Source organism: Centroberyx affinis, unplaced genomic scaffold, assembly GCF_046629955.1.
Source record: "Centroberyx affinis isolate AG114_WGS23_722 - 3 ecotype Tasmania unplaced genomic scaffold, CSIRO-AGI_Caff_v1 ptg000350l_1, whole genome shotgun sequence".
In the NCBI taxonomy this organism is placed as follows: domain Eukaryota; kingdom Metazoa; phylum Chordata; class Actinopteri; order Beryciformes; family Berycidae; genus Centroberyx; species Centroberyx affinis.
Genome location: NW_027279022.1, coordinates 53318 through 78314, shown reverse-complemented (window position 1 = coordinate 78314; position 24997 = coordinate 53318). Strand labels below are relative to the sequence as shown.

At 38.5% G+C, this 24997-nt stretch overlaps 1 protein-coding gene across 1 annotated transcript; it reads right to left on the bottom strand.

The window, feature by feature from the left end:
- Nucleotides 1–396: 396 nt before the first annotated feature.
- Nucleotides 397–21359, bottom strand: LOC139641164 (uncharacterized). Its single transcript, XM_071515430.1, has 38 exons — nucleotides 21227–21359; nucleotides 20407–20587; nucleotides 19769–19850; nucleotides 17966–18081; nucleotides 17298–17342; nucleotides 17165–17197; nucleotides 16701–16749; nucleotides 16419–16499; nucleotides 16127–16220; nucleotides 15614–15830; nucleotides 15244–15498; nucleotides 14837–15031; nucleotides 14318–14493; nucleotides 14078–14171; nucleotides 13901–13997; nucleotides 13585–13706; nucleotides 12663–12824; nucleotides 12408–12565; nucleotides 12115–12232; nucleotides 9745–9853; nucleotides 9494–9627; nucleotides 8044–8122; nucleotides 7830–7911; nucleotides 7667–7724; nucleotides 7437–7521; nucleotides 7209–7290; nucleotides 6850–6907; nucleotides 6261–6342; nucleotides 6033–6114; nucleotides 5884–5941; nucleotides 5645–5718; nucleotides 5288–5487; nucleotides 4948–5198; nucleotides 4729–4845; nucleotides 4200–4347; nucleotides 3741–3782; nucleotides 2281–2535; nucleotides 397–2187 (listed from the first exon to the last, which is right to left on the bottom strand). Exons 3-38 carry the CDS (start codon nucleotides 19839–19841, stop codon nucleotides 2168–2170), a joined length of 4101 nt encoding a protein of 1366 aa, XP_071371531.1. The 5' UTR covers nucleotides 19842–19850; nucleotides 20407–20587; nucleotides 21227–21359; the 3' UTR covers nucleotides 397–2167.
- Nucleotides 21360–24997: the final 3638 nt, after the last annotated feature.

Genomic DNA, 24997 nt, shown 5'->3' with positions numbered 1-24997 from the left:
ATCCAAAATCTAGTTATGACATGCAGATAATAGCCAACTATGCCTTAAAACAAAAACAATTCAACCCTCATATACTTTGTTATTTACCATCTGCGAGGGTACATTTCCATGCCATTTATTATAGGAAATATTTAGTTTTAAAATATTTAGTAAAAAAAATAGTAGTACAACTTAGTAAGGGAAGCTTAGTAAAAGTTAAATCAAACCTTGTGAAGTAGTAAAACTTCTTCACATTGTTCGCATATCGTTAGCATCATTTTGTGGATTGTTTTCCTATGGCTGGTTTTTCAAACGGTAAAACATTTTAAGAACATTTCACAGGACTACAAAGAATCAAAGTAATCACACACCACAAGAGTCAATTTATTATAAGGAAGTTGCCAGGCTGTAGCCTAGTCAACTTGTCATTTATTAAGCACATTTCTCCCACCATAATTTCCTTGTGCAGTAGCAAAGCAACACACACCAGGGACATGACACACTGCTGAGGGAAACCAATATAATACTTTAAACACATTCTCTTAGGGGACACAAATCTTGGCATGTTCAGACCAGAAGCAGATTTCTACGTGGTCCAGCAGCCTCCTAGAGTAAATAAGCACACAGAGGACAAACGTCCCTTTAAAATTAAGTAGCAGACCCCATGTTGATTTGCCATGTGATATCAGAGACGGTATTATATAGAGGAGACAGGACACAGGTAAGCTATACACTGACCAATGGTACATTCAAATATAAAAAATAAAAAACTGGATTATGAAAAAGGTAATATATCTGTCAAATGACTGAACTATCTGTCACTGATATATAAAAAAAGCATGTATATGAATTCAATTTTGTATATAAATTCAAATGATTGTAAATGAAGATCGTTATTTCAATATTTCAATTATGAAAAAAAATATATATATGTATACAGGAATCATACAGTTGAAACAACAAAACAAGTATCCAGCAGAAGCAAGCAGTGGTTTGATAAATGGTTAACAATAGACATTTCAAACCCCTCCCACTGGACTATATCTGGAAACTGGACTTGAAGTCAGACTGTCTGAATTGGCAGACTATCTGGTCTAATGTATCCTTATCATCCAGAAACCCTAATTATCGGATGATCCATTTCAAACTCATCCACAGATCCTACTCGACTCCCAGAAGACTACACCAAATGAAGTGTAGACTTGATCCGCAATGCTCTTTTTGCCCAGGTAACACCTTGGGCACTTACAGTATATACACATGTTTTTGGAATGTCCCGGTGTAAATTCACTCTGGAAAGACGTAGCCAGCATCATGTCTATTATCATGACCAGGACAATCCCACACTCACAAACATTGCTCAACGACACCTCCTCTCCAGAACTGTCTATCCAGGACAAACGCATTGTCTTTGCTGGCTTAACCGCAGCCAAGAGGAGGACAGTCTGTTGCTGGAAGCCACAACATACCTTAGCAATCAGGGAATGGCTCTTAGCTTATAGGGACATAGCACAGCTTGAGCTATCCACTGCTAAACTTCATCATGCCAAACCACACAACATCAACAGCTGGAAAGACATAATGGCCAAAATAGACCCATGCATCATATTTGAAAATGATGGTTCATTTCCTATTAATGTGTTGGTGTACATAAAGAATGAACTCCATCTGTTCATAAATTTCATGATCTGAGAGAATAGCAACGGTTACTACACCCTATATGTATCACAAATTAGTGCATACTTTTTTAGTTATTAATTTATTTTATTATTATCTTTATTATTATTATTTTTTATAATTGATCATCTCTAATTAGAAGCCTTAATCAATCTTGCTTTATATATTAGGGTTTGCCCAGGGGAGGGATGGGGAGGGATATATGTACTCGTACTTATGTGTGTGTTATTTATGAGAGTTTGTGGTTGTAAATTAACGCTCACACTCTGTAAGTGTGAGCGTTAATTTATTTTCATTTTGTGTCTTATTGGATGTTGATTTGTTCGTGGAAAATTACAAAACTATGTCAACAATTCAATGAATGTACACTGCTCATAACGCATACCTGATTGACAATAAAAAAAAAAGTTGATCACAAAAAAAACAATAGACATTTCTACTCTGGCTAAATTGAAGGACAAATAAAAAAAAAAGACTTTCACTTCACTTGTGAGACATCTTCAGAGATAAATCACATCTGGGAAGGCTTTTCTGCAATTTGAAAAGAAAAGAGAAAGCATGTCACTCAACTGTATCATTGCACAAACTGGACTGAAAGACACTTGTTGAATTGTTTGTTCTTACCCAGATCCTTGACAAGACGAGGTTGATTTTGTTTGAGAGCCTTGTAGAATTCTGACATTGCTGCTGATCCTGCTCGACACACAACAGCAAGCAACTCTCTCATTTGCGTCTGACTGGTCGGTGCATTTTTGATTTTGTCGTACGTCTCATCTGTAATAACTTCTTCCACTAGAAGGTCATCTGCTATAGGCATCACCTCTGAGACCCGCTTAATTAAAACATTTCTGTGCCTCTGCACAAACTCAGATGTTGTGCCTGTCAGAAAAGTTTATAAAAAAAAAGTCTATTAATTGACTTGCAAACCACCCATACAAATAGTAACACAATTACCACATAAGATAATGAGCACTTTGATGTTGAATAGCAATATCACAGAGATAATGCAGAAAATGGAAAAAACAAAACAAAAACAAACATGTATTTGCTATTAGCCTCTTAAATTGTTGCCCACTTGTTGATTTGATTCTAGTCCCCAATTCAATGGTTGAAATATAGGACCCTACTTTTGTGCCAGCACAGATCAAGCGGGGTGACCTTGCGGCCACAAAGGTGCAATTTTGTTGAGCGCAAGCATATTTTTTCCCCCTGTGCCTGTTAAGATATGTTGTGGGTTGCCATGACACTAAAATCGGGTGGCACACTGCAATTTTGGTATCAAAAATTATACTGTCTCCACTCTGCAAGAGCATCAGGCTCTTGCAGAATATGCACACAAACTTCTGTGTTTTTGGGCACACCAAACAGGTTGGCTATATTCTGCACAGCTTCCAAGATTACAGTGCAACTGCCACTCTCATCCTCAGGGGTACAGGAGCACAGAAGGCGACATCCTGGGGACGCATTGGACGCAGTAGCTCACCCAGCTCCATTTTAAAGTTCACTCTCCACTACATCACTCAACTCCCTCAGGACCACCCATTCCCACCAATCCTCACTCTGTATCCTCATTCAAAAACGAGTTGGGTTGCCAGAGGTGCATCAATTGCATGAGTCGTCTCCTTCTTTCCAACAGGTTTCCAAAGGTAAGCATTTTGTGATTACAATAGAGATGGGCCTATGGCTGCAATGAACAATATGATATGGTAGTGCAAAATTATGGCTGTAATAGTTTTGGTTAAATTTGATAGTGTTAGGGCAGGAAGCAAGTTATATGTTAGCAAAAAACATACAATTTTCTGTGGAAGGATTTCAATATCTCCAGAAATGTCAATTCAACTTATAAAGGGGCATAATCTGACCTTGGCGGCATATCTGGGGTGCTGTATATATCTGCACCTCCCACACAAGGACATAATTTCCTCTTGGGAAAAGCTTTTTTGGTGCTGCCAATCATTACAAAACTGTCTGGGAGGGCACTGCTTTTAAAAGGAACGAGAAGAGCTGATTTGAGTTAACATGCGCCTGCGCCTTGATTCACAAAAATAGGGCCCATAGAGGTAAGAGCCAAGTACAGGGCTTACCCAGAGTAGGAGCTATCTGTGGCACTTCAAAACCTGGTGCAGCTGAAAGAAAAAAATCAGAAGACTCACTTTGTTGTGGTAATAGAAATGACTTTGGTCATGAAATGATGAAAGCATTAAGCAGTGACAGGAAAACAGCAAGCAGTGACAACTGTTTTTGAAGATTCCATATTTAATTAAGTGACGTAAATGGTGGCAGTCTGGTTGGTGTACTAGATGGGTCTGGTTCACTGCACAGTACAATCAAATAAGTAGCAGAAAGCAAACAACCATAGGAAAGAATTTGAACATCAATTTAGTGTCCTTTTCTGATATTAACAGCTATATCTGACAGTTCCTGAATTGTCCTTCTCCTTGATATGGTAAACCCCTCCTATCTTGTAGTCTACACCAAGGATGTAAAAAAAAAAATTGAAAATTTTTTGCAAATACTGACACTAATTTGAGAGTCAAACTAACCTGCAAGTGGAACTACACACTCCCACACACTCCGGTCATTATTTCCTCTGTCCATTAGGATCAATCTTACAGTCTTTGCCCCTGAGTCCAAAAGCACCTGAAAGGTGGATTGGTAGTTTTGGCTGTAGTCACAGGCAAATGTCCCACTCTGAAAAATCAAATAGAAAGATTGTCAGAGAGATCATCTTCCCAACAGATATTTTTGATACACCAGCAACTAGTAACATCAGCTAAAGCAAGCTGTGGCTATAGCAATGTGAGTTCAAGAACTGGGATAAGAAATAGTAAAGGACTAACATCATCATCATCAAGTACAAACCATGCCCAAGATTCAAATGGTTCAATGTGGTGATCATTTTACTGAGGGTGATGGGAACTGAAATGGACCGAATGATCAATCAACAGGATTTAGTATGACACTTCAGAAACAGAAGTTCTACAATTTCCCAGGTAGAAAAACATGCAAACAGAGCCTGCACTACTTAAGACCTCCAGTATCCACCACAAAGTTTTCCCCTCTCATGCTTACTTTTGGTTGTATCTCTGCCCTTTCAACCAAGTCACAGCCAAGGCCATATCTGCCTCTAGGGCTCAAAGTGCCGCTAGAACTCTGAAGTAAATTAAATCCCCTTTGATGACTCTTCACCTTCAAAGAGAGGATACGCAGACATTTAGTAAAAATAATATAACCTTATTTACAATAATTCCAAGAAATTATCAAAACAGATAGCTCATCTTAGTACATTACCTCACAAATCGGCACATTCCTTGGTAACAAAAGCACATTTAGTGTACATCTCTGGGGCCGGTTTGCAGCTTTTTGGTGGAACAGCAGTACTTGGCCTTGTACTGGGTGGTGAGAGAAACTTTTTCTGAAGAGGCCATGCTGAGTGAATGTTGTGACATCAACTATCACGTGTGTGGTAGTCATACGATTTGGCTGCACTTCTTCCAGTTTGCCATCAATTACACGAGCGACCAACAACATGTCAGGATCATCTGAAAAATCAGAACTGAAATTATTAATTGATCAGTCATACTTTACCAGTGTCAAACATAGAGCTGCAAAGCAACTAACGTTAACTAACCAGAGAGAGTTTCACAGTGAGGGAGATGTAGCTGACGGACACAGGGGCACTGAATGCTGAACAAGGGCCCTGCTGGTGTCAAGGTGTGCGGGAAGCTGTCCCAGTCAACAGTCCTGTAAAACACTTCTCCTTTCTTTTCCATCTCAAACACCAATCCAGTGGAAGCACACTGAAAGAGCCCCGCCTCAGGGCAATCAAGTCTGAAGAGGACAGACAGCAGCAGGACAACAGAGACAGATACATCTGGTGAGTTATTGGTGATATTTACAGTATTTAGTTGGTAATGTGATTATTGTAACCTACTGCAAGTATGAGTTTGTGAGGAGATTTTGAGCTAAAATAGTTGCAGTACGTTACCTGTAACTTGGTTTGTGGTCGTCAGTTTCATGAAGAATACGAGGATTTAATACTGTCACACTTGACACATGACTCTGTATTCAGATGAGAAGAACACAGTAACACTTTGCAATAACCAAGCATTATTATACATTTATTAACTGTCTTAAAGTTACAAATAATTTATATAATATCATGAAGGGGTTATTTTTATGTTGAGTTTGGATAATCAATCAGCAGTTCAACAAGAAAAGCTTTACCTGTGCATGTGTCACGGACTGAAAGTCAGATGCAGCTTTGGGTTTGAGTGGCTCAACACTAGAGAATAAACAACATTTCAAAATTCTAAATAGTTTTTAATCCTTGTAGTTCTAAATAATAGTTATAAAAACATTTAATTAAGTTTTACCATGTCAGTGGTGTTTCTTTGTTGGGGTTGCCCATCTGTTTATCATGGTATTTCTTCCCCCTCTGATACTGCTCAGTGACGTCTGAAACAAATATAATTAAAATTGACTGTACTATTGACTGCCGTTATGCTAACAGGCTAATTTTGTTCTATTAATTTCATGACAGAATATGCATAGTATTTTTCATAAGGTACATGATTGGTTTAATCTTGAAAACTTCTGTTTACCTGGGACCGAGTTATCATCCATCTTGAGTGACAGCTCACTTGATTTCTTCATATCTTGTTCTGGGCTCTTCAGGATGTGTTCCTAATTCAGCATTGTAATAGTTACTGCTTGCACAAATATTGTGTCCTCAATGCAAAGTTAACTGCACCATACCAGAAATAACAGTTCAGATGTGAAGGGCAAAACAGTTCATAACTAAGAATGTTTAATTTTGTTTTCCTGTTGTGAAAATTCCAGATTAATAACAATAATTGTACATATTTGTGATGATGTCTGAAAGAATTTAATGAAGGAGCAAAATCGGCTCTCAAAATTGTGCATCTTACACTTAAATCCAGGAAAATAGCTTCATGTGAAAGGTGATCAAATAAGATTCACCAATAGCACAGTAACAGAATACAGTAACACTTTGCAATAACCAAGCATTATTAAACATTATTAACTGTCTTACAAATAATTTATATAATATCATGAAAGGGTTATGAATGGTTATAGGGATAGCAAAACACAAAGGAACACAAAGTTCTGTCATAAATTTGTATGTTGAGTTTGGATAATCAATCAGCAGTTAAACAAGAAGAACTTTACCTGTGCATGTGTCACGGACTGAAAGTCAGATGCAGCTTCTGGTTTGAGTGGCTCAACACTAGAGAATAAACAACATTTCAAAATTCTAAATAGTTTTTAATCCTTGCAATTCTTTTTAAGATTTATTTTTTTGGCATTTTATTCTTTATTGGACAGATATAGTGAGAGAGAGACAGGAAGGTATGGGAAAGAGAGCGAGGGGTGGACATGCAGCAAGGGACCACGGGCCGGATTTGAACCCGGGTCGCTGCAGGAAGGACTGAGCCTTATGGTACGTGCTCTACTCAGTGATCCACCGGGGCGCCCCCAATCCTTGCACTTATAAATAATAGTTATAAAACCATTCAATGAAGTTTTACCATGCCATTGGTGGGTGTTTTTTGTGGCTGCCCATCTGTTTATCATGGTATTTCTTCCCCCTCTGATACTGCTCAGTGACGTCTGAAACAAATATGGTTAAAATTGACGGCACTATTGACTGCCGTTATGCTAACAGGCTAATTTTGTTCTATTAATTTCATGAAAGAATATGCATAGTATTTACAATAAGATAGATGATTGGTTTAATCTTGAAAATTTCTGTTTACCTGAGACCGAATTATCATCCGTCTTCATCCGTGACAGCTTAATTGATTTCTTCGTATCTTGTGCCGGTCTCTTCAGGATGTGTTCCTAATTAAGCATTGTAATCATTACCACTTAAATATTGTGTCCTCAATGAAAAACTGACTGCACCATACCAGAAATCAAAGTTCTGTCATCAATTTGGATGTTCAGTTTGTATAATCAATCAGCAGTTCAACAAGAAGAACCTTACCTGTGCATGTGTCACGGACTTAACGTCAGGTGCAGCTTTTGGTTTGAGTGACTCAACACTAGAAAATAAACAACATTTCAAAATTCAGAATGGTTTTTAATTCTTGTCATTCTAAAAATACTTATAAAAAAACATTCTAAAAAACATTTTCAAAATATTTTACCATGTCATTGGCGTTTCTTTATTGGATTTGTCCATCAGTTTATCATGGCATTTCTTACCCCTCGCATACTCGTCAGTGACATCTGAAACAAAAAAGGTTAAAATTGACTGTTAACCGTCATTATACTAACAAATTTAGTTGTATTAATTCCATGGAAAAATAGTCACAGTATTTTTAGTAAGATGCATGATTATTATGAAATTTTTCCCTTTACCTGGGATTGCGTTATCCGCCTTGAGTGACAGGTTAATTGAGCTCTTCATATCTTTTTCCAGTTTATTCAGGATGTGGTCCTAATTCAGCATTGTAATCGTTATCACTTGCACAAATATTGTCTCCTCAATGCAAAATTAACTGCACTACACTAGAATTAACTGTTCAGATATGTGGAAGGTAAAACAGTTCATAGCTCAAAATCAGCTCTCAAAATGATGCACTTACATTTAAATCCAGGAAAAACGTTAATGAAAATGACCTAATAAGATTCACTAATAGTGCATAAATGTGAATATTAGTCAGGCATATTATTTCACAGGAAGTTAACTGACAAGATTAGGCCTATGTGCCAGATGGATTGAAGATTGTATAAAGATGTGCAGCACAATTTACTACTATATTTGAATCAGATTTTGTAATGCAACACTTGCTCAGTATAAACTCGACATTTCAGCCATAATGGCCTTCAGCAGATCAATCGGCAATTGCCGACCTCTAGGGAACTCCGCACATGCATCTGTGAACATAGGAGCGGAATCCACCACAGCGATTACTCCAGCCCCGTAGCTGATCATTTTATTGAGAGGGGGCATTCCCTCTCAATAAAATGATAAAATTTTTCTAACTTTCGAACTAACTTTGATAATTTGGAATTGAATAAATTGGTTACTGACATCCCATCCAGGGAGATGGAGAAACTTACTATATACACCTTCTGGATACCCTCTTGCTCAGGGATTTAAATCTGGAAAAAGAGTATTCTGTTCTTATTTTGTGCTTATGTTTGGATTTCAACAGGATTTCTAGGTTTATAGCTGGAAACAGATGATCCTAGTATTCCATTGTCTATTGTTTTACAGATTTGAGTTTTTCTTTCTTATAGGCTCCTCCTTGATAGGAAGTGCAGTATAGCTCCCCTCTCTATTTACAAGGAGTCTCCTTCTGTTCCTTTGCTTTATGTTGTTGTCCATTTTATATTGGTATCCTCTTATAAATTATATTTTCATATTGTTGGCACTATCATTACTACCATTTTTTGTTGTTTTGATCGAGGCTTAGTGTAGCCGTTGGCTCTTTTCACCACCCCCTATTCCCTCCTTAAGAGGATTCCAGCTCTCCCATGTGGTTCCCTGCCTCAGCTCACCTTTATGCCCTTTCCTCTTATTGGGTGAGATTCACCTTGATTGGGTTTTGACTATCTGTACTCAACCTGATTGTCTGTCACCTGTGTAAACTTAATACTATAAAGGCTTGTGCAATGTATGTATACTCTGATCTGGTGAAGGCCATCGTGGCACACATTTTTTGTGCAATAGAGTTTATTTTTTCTACTAAGCAAGTGTTGCGCCTGTAACTTTTTTGTACCCTTTACTGACATTCTTTATAGGCAGCACATTGACTCATCAACTTAGTTTACCTCAGATTTTGTAATACAAAATGTGACAAACCATCAGCCTCTTCATCTCATTCAGCATATCATCCTTTGCCTTGCTGAACATGATGTTCTGTGAAACCTTCAGGTGCGTCTCAATCGCGTTCCTCATGTTTTTCAGCGTGTCCTTTCCTCGATAGCCTGCTGCTTCTATAGTACAAAAGAAAAAGTGTTGTCGCACTTTATTTTCCTGCTGTGCTGCAAAGCTATCAAGATGAATGGAAATATATATTGCTATGTTGCATCTGCCACAGTTTTGTTTCTTACCTTCATAGCATGGTCGCATGGAATCCTTGATTGAGTTTGGCAGACTACTGTAGATTTTTTTCTTATCCTCACGGATGCGATCATTCAGTTTTGTCTTCAATTTTGCTTCCTTTTAGAGAGAAAAAATGAAGTATAAGTGAAGTGATTCAAAACAAGGTACAAAATAAAGATACCTTACTAATGAAAAAATGCTTTCGAGTACCATTTCTGTAGAAGAATCACTCTGTATTCATGTTGGTCTATTTGTAGTTCACTAAAATAACAAAATCTTATATATCTCTGTGTGGAAACTTCTCCCAGAACGGGGATACTGGGGCCCATTCCTGGAGCCAGGTGTCAAAGATCCAGCTCCGATGGGAGCATCGGATCAGGTAATGAGGCCCCCTTCGGCAAGACCAGAGCGGATAATGTATGACATGGATGAACACCAGGATAGAGTGGCAGAGCAGTCAGGGCTTTATGAAACTAGCTAACCAGATGCAGGGAGAAACGGAAGTTATGGCTATAACTGGTGTGGGTCACACAGGCCAAGTAGAGGGAAATGGAGGAGAGGTCGTGGATGGAATAAGAGATGCTGTTCAGTCAGAAATACTCCTAGGGCTGTATTCATCAGAGGAAGAAACACTCTCTACCAAAATAGGACCCAGTTCATGACAAAGGGCTTTGCAGGTCTGGTTAGGGGTAGAAACATTGCCTATCTGAGCTCATTCACGGAAACTGAAGCAGAGCTCATAATATAAATTGATGTACTAATTCAATAATGAAATTATAATAAAAGGGAGACAATTTTTGGGAATATTTAGGACAGATAAAGAACAGCAGCACTAAATTGTGTGGGGATTCATGACAACTGCTTCATAGAACATGGCCATAAAGACTGTTGGCTGAAGACTATCTAAAGAAAAGACTCTACTCATCTAAAAGCTGAAAGGACTGAGATAATATATTTAGATATTTAGATTAGACTTCATCAAGAATAAACTTCAACAAAACATTATGCAGCCATTCTCTCTGCAGACATTGTCATTGAACATCAGGACAACATCCTCCCAGACTACTCATTGAGGTGAGGGACCCATCGGAGCCAAGGAGCTGACCAGTGGGGCTAAAGAGTTGTCTCTCTAATTAGGAGGTATTTCCTGCTCAGGCCGCCCTTTAATACCATTGGACGTATTCTCTGCTGAGGTTGCTTCATTGGAGATCAAACTTCCTCACTTTGAGTATGGCTGATAGAGAGGTTGGGGAAGATTAGCTACCTTTACCATTCTCTCTCTAAAGTGTTTTATTAGGGGTCCAAGCACGTAGTGCTTCTTCCTTTCTTTTTCTCCACTAAAAGAGTCTGCAGCTCAGAAATTGCAAGTCCTACGGCAACCATTTGGCAGGTGGGCTCCTACGCCCCCCCACTACTCAGGCAAGGCAGCCCATGCACATTGGCCAGATGGTGGCGTTATAACAAGCAAATTTACGATTTTTGAACCGTGTGTCGTAGACTGAAAATTTTGTGTCCAGAGATTCTGTGTAAGATGCTGAGTCCAACCCATATATAATTTTCAATGTCCACCATATTGTATTGTCTGCCATTTTGAATTCTTTAAGAAACACTTTTTTTACAACTCTTAGGCCGTTCATCCGATTCACACGAAACTTGATGTTAGCGTTGTAAAAGATTATTCATAGGCCAATAGGCCAATTGGTTTGGCTTTTCTTGACCAATAAACTAGTAATATAACACACCCTAACACTAAAATTGTCCATAACTCATTGACCATTCATCTAATCAAGCCAAAATTTGAAACGCATGTTGAGGAGTGTTGCTTGAGCATGCCCACAAAAGCATTTTGAGCTCTACCACTAGTGGGTGCTACAAATGCAAAAAGTTTATATCTCAAATGCAAAGTTATGTCATAATTTACATTTCATAATTGGTGCTCAAAGGACTGCGATCTCCAATGTGTACTGGAGTGTTCTGTGGGTTTGAATGACGGTCAGCCCCTCCCAATTGGAGACCACAGTTTTCTCCAAGAAAAAGATGGCCTGTCCCCTTCAGGTGGGCAGTGAGCATCGGCCAACAACAGATTAAGTCAGGGGTCCTGGGGTCTTTTTCACAAGTGAGGGTAAAAGGAAATGTGTGACTGCCCATCGGATAGGTACATGGCTGCAGTAATGTGGGCGTTGTAGTAAAATACAGTAAAATGTAGTAAAATTGAGAGCCAGGTGGAACCCAGGTGGAAGTTGCTGGGGAAAAAGGATGTCTGCTCTGTTTTCCCTGCTGCCACCATGACCCTGACCTAAACGAGCAGCACGATTATGGCTACATGGATAGACATCAGACACTAAATAAAGGAAACATTGTTATTTTTTACATTGTACCTCTGTCTTGAGAAATGTCAGCTGCAAGGAGACGTCTTTGTACCTGTCAACCAGGCTCTCTGTGCCAAGTGTAAACGTATTGATGGCTCCTTTGAATGGTCCACATCTTTCTTTATTCCTGAAACATGTTATTCTTATGTAGTTAAATAACTGCTTTATACAGCTGAGAGGTTTTTCTATTAGTGGAATGTACTGTATATACTGTATGTAGGGTAATGTTAATTCTGGCCATTCCCCATTGCTTTAAAGTGCTTGAAGAAATGGTTTTACGTCTATATTAAGTAGTTTCTTACGGGAAGGTCTGCTTGAACTCCTCATCAATGTGATCTCTCATGCATGAAGCTAACGTCACATTTATGTTGATTTCAGGTTTAGTTTTTGGTTTGTAAATGCCATCATTCTCAACTAAAGACTTCAATGTCCTATGAAAACCTCGATCTTTTCCCTTTTTCTGAAACAAATAGGAAAAAGCACAGATATAGTTTAAGGGCAGTTAACATTTGACACGAAATTTGACCTGTTGATGGAATTATTATTGAAATACTTACAGGGACTAAGATGAACCTCATCTTTTTTGCATACGATTCTTGCGATTTTTTAACTCCCTCACCAAGGCAGTTTTCAAAAGCTCTATAAGCCTTTTCCATGGATTGTCTGACTTTATCAAGCTCATCCTTCAGTCTTTGTTGCAGGAGTGGTTTGTGGAAAGCCTGAAATCAAACACAATACATTCAAAATAAAATATTCACAGCACTAAAACTATATATACCACTTGAAAACTATATATACCACTTGAAACTCTAGCCACCACAAATTAATAAATGAATGGTTCACTTTCAAAACAATATATATTGTGCAATGAATAGCATGTGGCCAACACAGTATATACACTTAGTGGCCACTTTATTGGCACAGCTCTCTGTTCTCTGTCTAGTAGGTGGTACAGGGTGCCAAAACTTTGTACCAAGCTCGCATATCATTTGTGTCTGTCAGTGTAACACTTTTAAACAAGTTTTGAGGTCTGTATGTCTCTGTCTTTGAGTAGGTATTGTTGTTGTGTTCAATGTTCACATATATCCCGTGAATGTTTCTTATTATGTTGTCTTGGTATGTGGTATGTGGTGTGTTTTTTGTATTGTTGTGTGTTTTTGTTGTTGAAAATGTTTTGAGATGGAGAACCTTTAATGTAAGTAAGATGGTCTATAAGAATGCATAAGTTACTCACTTATTTTTAACAGAGGAAAAAATTAATTTACGCCTTCAAATGGAGGGCAAATTTGAATAGTGAATTTGAGTAGATCTTTGGGGCACTCCACATAAATTACAATGAAAAAATATTTTTTGTGTCACCCTCTGAATTTTAATGTAGTTTACATTGGCCTACATGTTGTTCATCTTACCTGCTTTATTATGAAAATTCAATAATAAGAATTTACAAACAAAACAATAAATTGAATTAAATCATCATACCATTTTGCTACTGTTGGCTCCATGAATCAGAGAGAGAATCCCATAAGCTTCGGAGACATAGTTTGATATCTTTGATTGACGGTCATTGAAGTTTAGCAGACATTCCTGAAGTTTGGGTATTTCTGGGAAAAAAAAACACCCAGAGTTGGCATCTTACAGATATTTACATTTGAATTAAATTTCATAATCCAAATACTTATGATTTTTAAAATTGTTTTAAATGTTCACATGAAATAATCCCAATTATATACTTAATATTTGGGTGTTAAATTAATCTTTCATCCCCAGTATGTTCACATAAGGAGACTTAACCTACCAGTCTCATCTTTTTGTAGAAATACTTCCTTCTGGAACTCAGTGGAGCTCACTGTGAACACTTGGAAAAAGTCATCACTGTCACCACTGAAATGTTTCTGAAAAGAAATAAACAATCTTATTTTATGGAAGGTTTGGGTGCTGTAAGACACACTTTGTGTCAGTCTGTAAAACTTACCTTAATATTGTTTTGTTTGTTGAATTTTTCCCTCACTCGTTCCTTGGTTTGCTTGTTTCTTTTTAATATACAAGCACGTCCTTCCTCTGTTGGACTGGAAAACAATTGCATGTCTTACTCTTTTCTATTATTATATCATCCACTTTCACCTTGTAACTTTAGCACTTGAAACTGAAATTATAAATACATTTTTGCTGTACAATCTTGTCCACACTCAGTATATCCTAAATGGTGCATTACATCACACGTGAATCCTTGATAGCATCAGACTTGGTGCAGATAAAACTGATGCTTCGACATTCTCCACCATTGCCCATGAGGCTGATGGTGTTATCCAGGATCTCCCAGGGCTCTTTCTTTGATGCTGCTCGATTAATGTCAGTCACAATCCACACAGTAGAGCAACTTCCAACAAACTGAAGGCACACAATGTAAAGTTATAACTATGATCATCCGTGAAGACAGTTAACATATGCTAATATGGATTGGAATACTGGCAGCTTATGGCTTCCAGGGGACCTATCTGAAAACAATATTTCAACTTTTTCCTCCACATTCACTGAAAATGCATTAGTGTAGTTAGACACTGTAATAGGTTACTTAAATGTAATAGGTTACACAAAACTGTCTCTATTAATCTGCCTCAGTTGTGTAGTAACTGCAGTAATCAAAGGTCAGAGCATTGTAATAACATGGTGGCAATACAGTTTCTAAATAACAAGGTGACATGAAATGCAGCAATGAATAAGAATAAATTACCTCTTTCCACATTTCATCTCTGCTTTTGTTACAGTCGCCACTTCCAGGAAGATCCACAAGCGTGACATGCTCAAGAAGATCAGTGACATTTGGCACCTTGATGGTCACACACTTCACTAGTGGCCAATACTGTCTTCCTGTCTCTTCCTCATCACTTCTAGTGTATTTGGCCAGTTTGTCAGACAGCTTCAAGGCCTGCAATACATTCAAATGAATGCACTGCTTTTAGTTTTATTTTTTATTCAATGAACACTAAACCAAGTTAAACCAAATTTAAATATCTATATATGTTAAAGACACCAACAAGACACGATCCAGATTTCATAATTTTCCACTGTTAGAAAGATCAAACATCGAATGGCAGGAATGCTGACTGTGAAAATGTAAGAAATTTGTATTTTACGTACCGATTCATCAATCAATATTTTCTTCCTACATTTGAGAAATTCTGGAATTTCACTAAAATGCTTGTTTTCCATGAGTTCTGTCCAGGATTTCTTGAAGTCTTTCCCATATAGTGCTGAGAGCTTTTCATCATCGTCATCATCACCACCATCATCATCATCACCATCATCACCATCATCACCATCTTCATTTTCCTCATTCACATTGTCCCCAGGAAAATATTTTTTTGAAAGGGAACATAATTCATCTTTCCATTCCTAAAAAATAAAATCTCAATATTGGCATGACAACATTCATGTACTCGACAATTGTACTTTTGCAGCTGCACCATATCCTTTCAAACAGCTTTATGTAGCATTGAGCTCATTTTACCTGTTTTGTGATGAACTCAATCTCTGCCATGTAATCGGAGTCACTCATATTAGCCTCCACCTTAATCATGACTGAGGTACATGCACTGCCACTTCCAGAGGGCAAGAGATCATTCTCTCCAATGATGGCATTTATCAAAGAGCTCTTTCCATCGCCTGTTTTACCAATGACGCCCACAAGCTGCTTTTTGTCTGACTCCAAATCAACAAGTTTTTGCCTGTTGTGACAGAAATAAGAGTTTAACTATTTAACTAACTGATTGATTGAGCAAAGATAGAAGTATTATAGAAGTATTATAGAAGATGTAGAGAAGGAACACAACCACCTGTGAAAAGCCCAGTCAAGCATACTTAAAATGGCCAGTACAAGTACAAATATCTGACAAATGTATTTGGATTCTAATTATTTATGAAGTATGTTCAATACAGTAATTCTGATATAGCACTTAGAAGTAAGAGTCTTTTATGAATAACAATGTGAATAATAAAAAGCAATTTTACATGGAATACTTACTTCAGAAAGGCACTGAACTTTGTGTTGACCTGCTTATTCATTTTGTCACGGACACGTTTTATGATCTCCTTCATCTCAGCCAGTATTTGCTCTTCTGCCAGAGTAAAAGTAAAGAACTATTCAGTTTGAATCATGCACCAGTGAAAAACAGACATTTGCCATATAATGAACATGTAATTACATAAAGGTTATAACACATACAGCAGGTTATTTTCAGCCATTGTAGCATGTCCTTAGAATAGCCATTTATGGAAAAGCTGTTGAAATTTTAAGGCAGAGTCTGCAGCAATACCTGAACTTGTTCCCGATACAGAGCCACGGTGTCGTTTACTAGATGTTACTTCCTGTTTGCTCGATTCAGACTTTCTCTTTCCTAATAAAATAAATGATGTATTTAAAAATGAAACAGTCAGTGAGGCTATTGGACTTAGTTTCACTTTCGTCTCACAACAACATTAAATCTAAGATTTGGTTTCTATATGTCTTAGTATTGTCCTTTGATCAAAACTATATATTATTTTGACAGTCATTGATGAATATTAATTCACTAGAAATTCTTCAACGTGCAGCTCACCTTTAACAGTTACTGGTGGAGGACTGAAGTTACTGGTGGAGGGCCCAATCTGAAGATGAATATGAACAGTCCAGCCGTTAAACAGCTCAACAAGCTATCAACAATATACAAGCTTTTAATACTATCTAAAGAACAAATCTTCTAAATGAATTTGAATTAAGATAAAACAAAGTTGGTATCACTGCCCCTGTGAATGCCCATCCAATCAAATGCCCATCCCATCAGAGATGGTCTGCAGACAAATTCCACCCAATAGTTTTTTATTTATTTGCGAGAGAAAAAGTACCAGTTGCAAAATGTGGAAGGATGTATTTGCCTCTGATGACTCAGTGTTGTTGCAGGTATATAAAAAGTAAAAAAAAATCAAAGACATATGCCACTCACTGCCAAAAAATTGCTCTACACAAATTCTAGGCAAAATAATCAACTTATTAACACAAACAGACCAGCTCGTTACTCCTCACCTGTGCAGAATTAGCTGCTGCTCCCTGCTCCTCCTGTTAACAGTGCAGGAGAAAGTGCAAAGCAATGGTAAAACACAGAGCAGGTAGAGAAGACGAAAGTAATATCAGGCATTCCCAGCAACTTCCTCCTTACCTGTGCAGGATCATCACGGTCATGTCCTGCTGCCCTCTGCTCTTTCTATTGGCAGTACAGAAAAATAAGTGCTAAACAATGTTAGAATTTGCATTAGCATTTGAAAAGACTACATAGGCTACATACTATGACTGTTAGCAAGAGAGCAAGTTAAAGCTAGTATGTAGCTAGTTAGGTGACAGTAGACAAGGCTAATCTATTTTGAAACATGACTTTGCTATCCAACCAAATGCCATATAAGTCAACTTGTATTTCTTGAGCTGAGGAAATAATCAATTGTCTGCTTCATTTTTTTTTTTGGCTTGCTGAATATTCTGACTAGCTTACCTCTTAACACACAAAGTTGAGTATCTGGCATGTGAGGATGTTATAGTGTGGAGGGTGAGCACAGCCTGAGCTTGTTTATTGCTGCTAGAGGGAGTGACTGCTATTGGACTTGCATTAGAGAAAACTGTGGGGGGCAGATTTGCCTTTTGTCAAAGGTGCAGGGGACATATCCTCTTCTCCTATGTATACATTCTCATGAAAAAATGACTTTATCCAAACTCTAGACAGAAGTTCATGCTACTGCAGTTAAGTGTAGTGTAATCTTCTATAGCTGTAGTCTTTCAAAAATAAACTTGTGAATACAAAGCTAAATAAATTATCTTGATACTGCAGCACATTACCTGCAAGAATTCTTTGTGTCTGTTTCTGAACTTTTTTGCTGGTCCTATTTTTGGAATCAAGGCAGTGATTTCTGACTCTTCAAGACTTAAGAAACTCTCCTTGTCAATGCCTTCATCTGAAATAAAAAAAAATATTGAAATGAATCTTGGTCACACAGTGCGGTAAAAGCAGCCTGTCAGAGAACTTCTCCCCTTTGCATCATGTCAAGATCAAATGATGAATTGTAATTTCTTTCCCAATATTGGACCAGCAGTCTGGTGAGGACTGGGTGACCTGAAAGGCACACTGAGTAGGATTTTGATGCTTGTGGCTTGTAAACACAACTTTCAAAGTTGACCCCTCCTCCCTGCGGTTGCCAGAAGTATTGAAGGAGAGGATGGGGATGAAGAGCGGTGGAGTTGTTCTGTTTTCTGTTGGACAGGTAGGTGCAGGTTAGCTTAGCTATCAGCTTTTCTACTACAATGAAGGAGGTGAGTGGACTTGTACGAGTGTGCAACGTCAGATTCACCAAACACTTGTATCTTCAGAAAACTAAATAACCTGCGTAAACATGATGAGTGCCACCTGTTCTAAATGAACGCACATTCACGAGAATTGTGAATTAGCATAATTGACGCCCCGATAATGCCAAATAAGGTTAGGCGTCTGGCCCATTTGTCAGGAAGTTTCATTCATAAAAATGACACGGAAGACTAAGGAGAAGTCTACCAGCTCTGAGATTGAAGTCCTACTATCAGAAATAAGTAAGTGAAAGCATATAATATTTAATAGTGTCAATAGTGGAATAAAGATCCTGCTAAAGCCAAGGAATGGAAAAAATAACTTGTGCTGTTAATGCAGTGTGGTGAAGCAAGAAGAGGACATACCTAAAATTGAAGAAAAACTTTTATGGGTTTTATACATATTATTTATATATTTTGTATACAATTATTGCTTTCATCTAGTAAACGCTATTATTCATAAGTAATCATCAGATATGTATCAAGTACTGTATTCATTACAGTAATTATGGAATTAGAACAATAATGTTGAGAATCACAATATTGTAACGGTAACACCGCAGTTATAAATATCTTTCTGAATGACTGCAGCTATGGAAACTGAGGAACTGTTAACTGAGTGTTGTTAAGCATCATTAGTTGTCAGGAGACACTGGTTAATACTCCGGAGACATCTCTCAGTGACAGGGGAGTAAGTCGGAGTCAGAGGGGTTACCTTGCCTCTCGTCGAAGATGTGTTGCTCAGTCTCAAAAAATAATTTTCCCTTAACAGTAAAATTTATTGTTTAAATACCATAACCAAGGGAGGAGCTGTCGCTAACTGAGGCAACTCCAAGCTGTATCTTTATACAGGCCAGTAAGAGTGCAGTTGGGGTGGCAGTAGGGAAGTAGGGAAGGCTTCAAGATAGAAAACAGTTAGCATCTGGATGAGTACCTCCTGCCACCGGCTTATGATTGATGAATGATTAATCCTGTACTGTTAACTACAGACAGGTTAAACCACCTTAGAGTGAGGGCTGGTCTGGGGCCTGTATTAGGAAGTAGACTAACTGACAGTTACCCTACTTCCTGCCCTTTCTTTTTCTATTGAAAGAACTGTTACAATTGTGGTCAAGGTCACTGAGGAGAGAGTCCCAACACACATTTTCTCAAAACAATTACTTACAAAATGTGTACAAAATGTGCAAGTATATGTAACCATTGTACTGCAATCTCTGTTTTCAATTTCAGAATTGATAGACTCAAGCAATACCAATATTATATCATATCTGTGCCCATCAAGGATGCATGGTAATACTTTACCTTCAAATCTCTGTATCCACTTACTGAGACCCCATTCACTTAATTTGTCCCGGACAAAATCAAATGTCTCCATTGAATGCCACTGTAAAAATAGGGGGGAAAAAAAAACTTACATTACTTACTTCATACAACATTATGTATCTTAGGTTACATAATGTTGTAGTTTTTCAGGCTTCTGAGTAGCCTGCTGTACATGTCTGACTGTATGGTGTGAAATCAAAAATGAAACAGCAGCTTCCAATCCGCATAATAAAATGTGTTCACAGCGTAAGAGTAAGATCAGGCTCAGGTTGTACGGTATCAAGCTGCACATCGCTTAACTTGCTTTAACCATAGAGATAAAAAAAGTTTTATCAGTTGTTTTTATCTCTATGGCTTTAACTCTCTCAAAGTTAATAAATGCCCACTATACATATGATTATATAAAATACTTTGTAGGGTAGGAATGAGCAAAGAAAACATTTATTACTTTGCTGCCCTCCTAAACTGGTAGTGGTACCTGATTTATCTGACTTAAAATCAAAACCTAGACTTTGCCCATATTTATAACATGCCAACATTGGCTAATTTAGGTAGGTACTTTTTTAGGTACTCATTAACATGTTCTGAATATAGTACAGAAAATTTAATGTACTTACATTTTGTCTTTTCCAAATGAATAAACTGGATTCCCTCCGTACTCCTCTGGTGCTCTGTGTTCCTTTGACGCAATCTTTTACAATGTCTCCACCCTCCCTGGACTTAGGGAGATCACATAGCCTACTCAGCTATGTCAGACACTACATTGCACAGACAAATGCAGCCACTTGTATCTGTAACCTACCATTTGAAAAATGGAAAAAATTTGTATTCATAGTACTGCTGTCACAACCATAATCAACTTCACCATCCAAATGTTTCAAATTCTTATCTAAAATTATCCATTTTAAGTAGGGTCCAAAAGCAGCTAGAAACGGGGGAAACAAAATAGCTCACATGTAGACACATGGATCATATACAGTATGTAAAAATGTGGCGTCAGACGTCAACACTGTCAAGTTTTCTGTTTGAAGTTGATAAATATCAACAAAGCATGTTTTATGGTGGCTAGACAAACTTTTATGATCATAGTAAGTACTAATATGTCTTGTCATGCTTTATTAACATAATTTTATTATCATTTTTTCCACATATAGCCTACATAATAGATAGAGATGGGTTTTGTTATTATGAGATTTGATGTAGTGTTGGTCTATTAAACCAGGAACAGTCAGTATGGACTCTTTATCATCTATCATCTAACAGCAGCCATACAACAACATACGTGCTAAGACGCACCTTCATGATCGAAGTGACAATAGCGGCGTGTGACACCTTGCACCCCCTCTCCTCGCTGTAAAAAACATTATAGCGGAAACACTGGCACTAACCTCTAACATATGCCATGTAGCTTGTGTAGCTACATAATAGATTGCTTACCTGTCCAATACATGTAAGGCCAACTCTGCGTCGGTCTGGAAGTTTTTCAGAGTCCTAAGCTACCTCCACCCTATGCCTCCACCGTTGAAATGCTGCAGCAATGTTCACTCCGGTTTAGGAGAAGGCTTCAGAACGAGGTTTCGTTTGTTCTTCCATGGTAAATGAAACTGAAAGAAATTTCAGAGTAATTAAGGGGGCGCAGCTTGGCCGTACATTGAAATGCCTGGGGGTGTGGAACATTTCCACTCAAACAGAGAGTACGGCTGGCAGCTTGTTGAGAAATCTCAGCAGCCATTGAGGCGTGCCTGGCATTGATCATTAGATTCTCTAAGATGTTCAACTTTATTTTTTTACAGTTAACACCTGTTTTGTCCCACTTCTCAAGACAATGAAACATGTTGTTGTAATAAAAAGGAGATTTTTTTTGTATTGCATTGTATCTGCCTGGCCATTTTACAACTCAATATGTAATTTTGCATTATACATCTGCTTGCTCCAACTGAAATGTGTCTCTTGTACTTGTTATATTTTTTATTGAGGTTTATGTGGTAGTGTATGCTCAGTATATTTAGATGGACTAGTTGCAGAGTAATAGTTTTGTATTTGGACTGCTACCTTGCACTTAACATAATTTTGTGAATTTTGTGATTATTGCAATGAAATACTCTCCCTGTCTCATCACCATCTCCATTTATGAATTTCACACCTGTGCACTTGGATTATTCGGCACTTCTCATACACTTCATTGTTAATCAGCTGGGTTTATTTTGTACTGATGTATCTCTTCATTCATCGTGTGTGTGTGTGTGTGTGTGTGTGTGTGTGTGTGTGTGTGTGTGTGTGTGTGTGTGTGTGTGTGTGTGTGTGTGTGTGTTCTTGTACTTCTATCCGCGTATTAGAACCATATATGTTCTCACTAGGATAGAACTAGGATAGAGGAAAATCCGGCAAACTGAGGATATTTCAACATGTTCAGGGTTTGGCTGATTTCTTTCTTTGTGCTTTTGTACTGCAACTACAACTGTGGACAATAGAGGGCAGTAGAGACCAATGTATTACAGAGCAGATGTTTTCCAGCGTTTTATCCCTACAGTGTGTTTGCAATATTTGAACATGTTAGACGAATCCATGATGCAGATCTTCAGTGCCGACTCAGGAAGACCAGGAAGTAGAGCAGGTCACGATTTGACTGTAGGGGTCTCAAGAGTTAAGATAACCTTTATTATCCCTGAGAGGGAAATTCAATTGGCAACAGGAGCATCCATCACCCCACATACGACTGTGCTAAACTTTGACCATAGTCTTTCCTTCACAAAGTGATCTGTTAAGCCCATCTAGAGAAGTGCTGAAACAGAGGGATGGAGAAGGGAGAGAATAAAGAGAGAGGACCACCCAGCAGAACACTATGGAATGCAAGGGATACGGGGGAGACGAGACATAATGTGTGTGTGTGTGTGTGTGTGTGTGTGTGTGTGTCTGTACTAGAATTTGCCTGGAAACTATCCATCGCTGCTTACAGTTCTCTTCCCATTCTAAGTACCCTATGCATTGATATAAAACAGGCGGTCCCAAAAATTACACCAACATGACCAGTTGGAATTCACTGGTGCACAACAGCGATTAGTCAGAGTGTCTGTGATTTATCATGAACAGGTATGGAGAGTGCAGACAGGAAGCAGTCTTGATGCCAGGGCCAGAAAGCTGTCTCCGTACCACCAGTATTTTCCTATTTACGTGAGGTTGTCCAGCACTCATCATTTGTATTCCAGCTTGTAGGCCTGGCTCGACAAAATGTAAAAATACTGCACCTGCATGGGCATAGAGGAACGTATATAGACATCATCCACTCTCATTGGATTTTCATGATCAAGAAGATAGAGAAAGAAAATAATGAAGAATTTCAAAAGATATTTTCAAAAAATATTTTCTGATTAAACCAGTGCTATGTTACTCTATATAATGTAGAATTGTTCATGATGCCATCAACAATGTGCAGCAGTGTGTGTGCGTACGTAGTGTGTGAGTGCAAACCAATACGCTGATGGAGGCCTGTGCGGGCTACAACATGTAGAAGTGAAAGTTCAAGTGCCTTGGTAGCCTTCTTTGGAAATTCTGTTCAATTTTCACTGGCTGATGAAATTCATTCGCGGATGACGTTTACCTGTGCTCTGTCAAAAGTTCAACTAGTTTCACATTTTTTCACATACTGGGTTGCAGTATTTTTACACACAGCATTCCATCAATCCATTATATCTCTCAACAAATAGGTCTCATTTAAATACATGAGATATTTTTTGACATATCACAAATGCTCATGTGAACGGGTCCTAACACCCTGAGAAGCGCTCCTTGCACATTTATCTAAATAAGGAAAGTTGGTCATAGGTTCCCCGATGATGTGATACCTTTTATAGGGACAGAAAGGACAAGCAAACAACGATTTAGTTCACAACAGAGAATTAGATAAAAGAAAAGAGAGGCAGGATATAATGAACAGTGCCAGTCAGCCAGGTCAGAACAGCAGCCCCTCAGAGGTAAACCCTTATCCTTACAGTCCAGGTGACTCAGCGTCTGAGCGCTCCTGTTCACCTGGCTCCCATCCCAGGCCCAGCTGGCTAGACCTTTCCATGACCCTGGTCAGCGGTGACAACCACACCCAGCCCCTGTGGAATGGCAAAAGAGCCCAGAACTTCTGTTGGCCAAACAACGGTCCCTTCAAGACACGGTCCCACCAGACAAACAGATAGACGGGCAGACCGGGTCCTGAACAGGACAGGGCCCTGACTCAGTTCCAGCCACCCAGGTGTGACCAAGCCCCGGTCACCCCAGTACAACAGCCCCTCTATTTACCACTTGTTTACCTCATTTCCCAAACCTCCTGGTCTATATTTGTAATCATGAATTAATGCTGAGTGGTTGGGGGATTTTTCCTGTTGACAGGTCAAGTCTCGATCATCAGAATATCCAGCAAAACAGATGATAGTCTTTGTGGTCAGTTTGACCATTTTAATATGAGAATTAATAGACACTTCAAATAACAACTAAGACGTGAGCAGCTTCCACAATACAGAGGAAAGGTGAGAGGTGCAAATTAACACACAGGTTGGTGCACCTGTGGAGCTTCAACAAAAAACAGTGGTCAATGTGCAGGGTCCAGCACACCTGTGTTTGCTCTTTATTGTGTATAGTGTGTGTGTGCGTGTGTGTGTGTGTGTGTGTGTGTGTGTGTGTGTTCCATGTAAGGCCACTTCCTCTGCCAGGGAAGGGTCATTTGCAGGGTGCGATCATTAAGAGGTACTGTATGCACTAAGAAATGAAAGTCACCCTTACTGTTGATTCTTATCTTGCTAGAACATTTTATTGTTCTCCTCCCTTATGCCTGAGACCATGACACTATAACTAACGCTATTTATCATCACTCCTGAAGTATACTAATCAAACACACACACACACAGTGTTCCACACACAGAGATATGAGCGCACACATGCACACTCATAAACTACTTTACTGAAGCTTATGAATTGTAGTATTGTTCACGGTGCCCTTGGTATGTCCTCAACACTCTTTTGAAGCTCACAGACTTCCTTGTTTTTGTCTGAAACAAAAGAGAGACCAACAACACTACTGTGTATAAATATTTACAGTATATATGGAGACAAGCCAGAAGAAATGCACGTGTGTATACTAACATGTAGACAGGCAGGTAAGCAGACTGACAGACAGACAGTCACAATATGGTGGGGAAATAATGGAAAGCAACTGAAACATCT

Excerpts from the sequence above, each read along its gene's own strand:
- LOC139641164 (XM_071515430.1), bottom strand. The coding sequence starts at position 19,841 with ATGGAGACATTTGATTTTGTCCGGGACAAATTAAGTGAATGGGGTCTC. Across the intron at positions 18,082-19,768 it reads GTGGATACAGAGATTTGAAG|ATGAAGGCATTGACAAGGAG; the intron begins GTAAAGTATTAC and ends TTTTTATTTCAG. Across the intron at positions 13,707-13,900 it reads TCTACAAAAAGATGAGACTG|AAATACCCAAACTTCAGGAA; the intron begins GTAGGTTAAGTC and ends TTTTTTTCCCAG.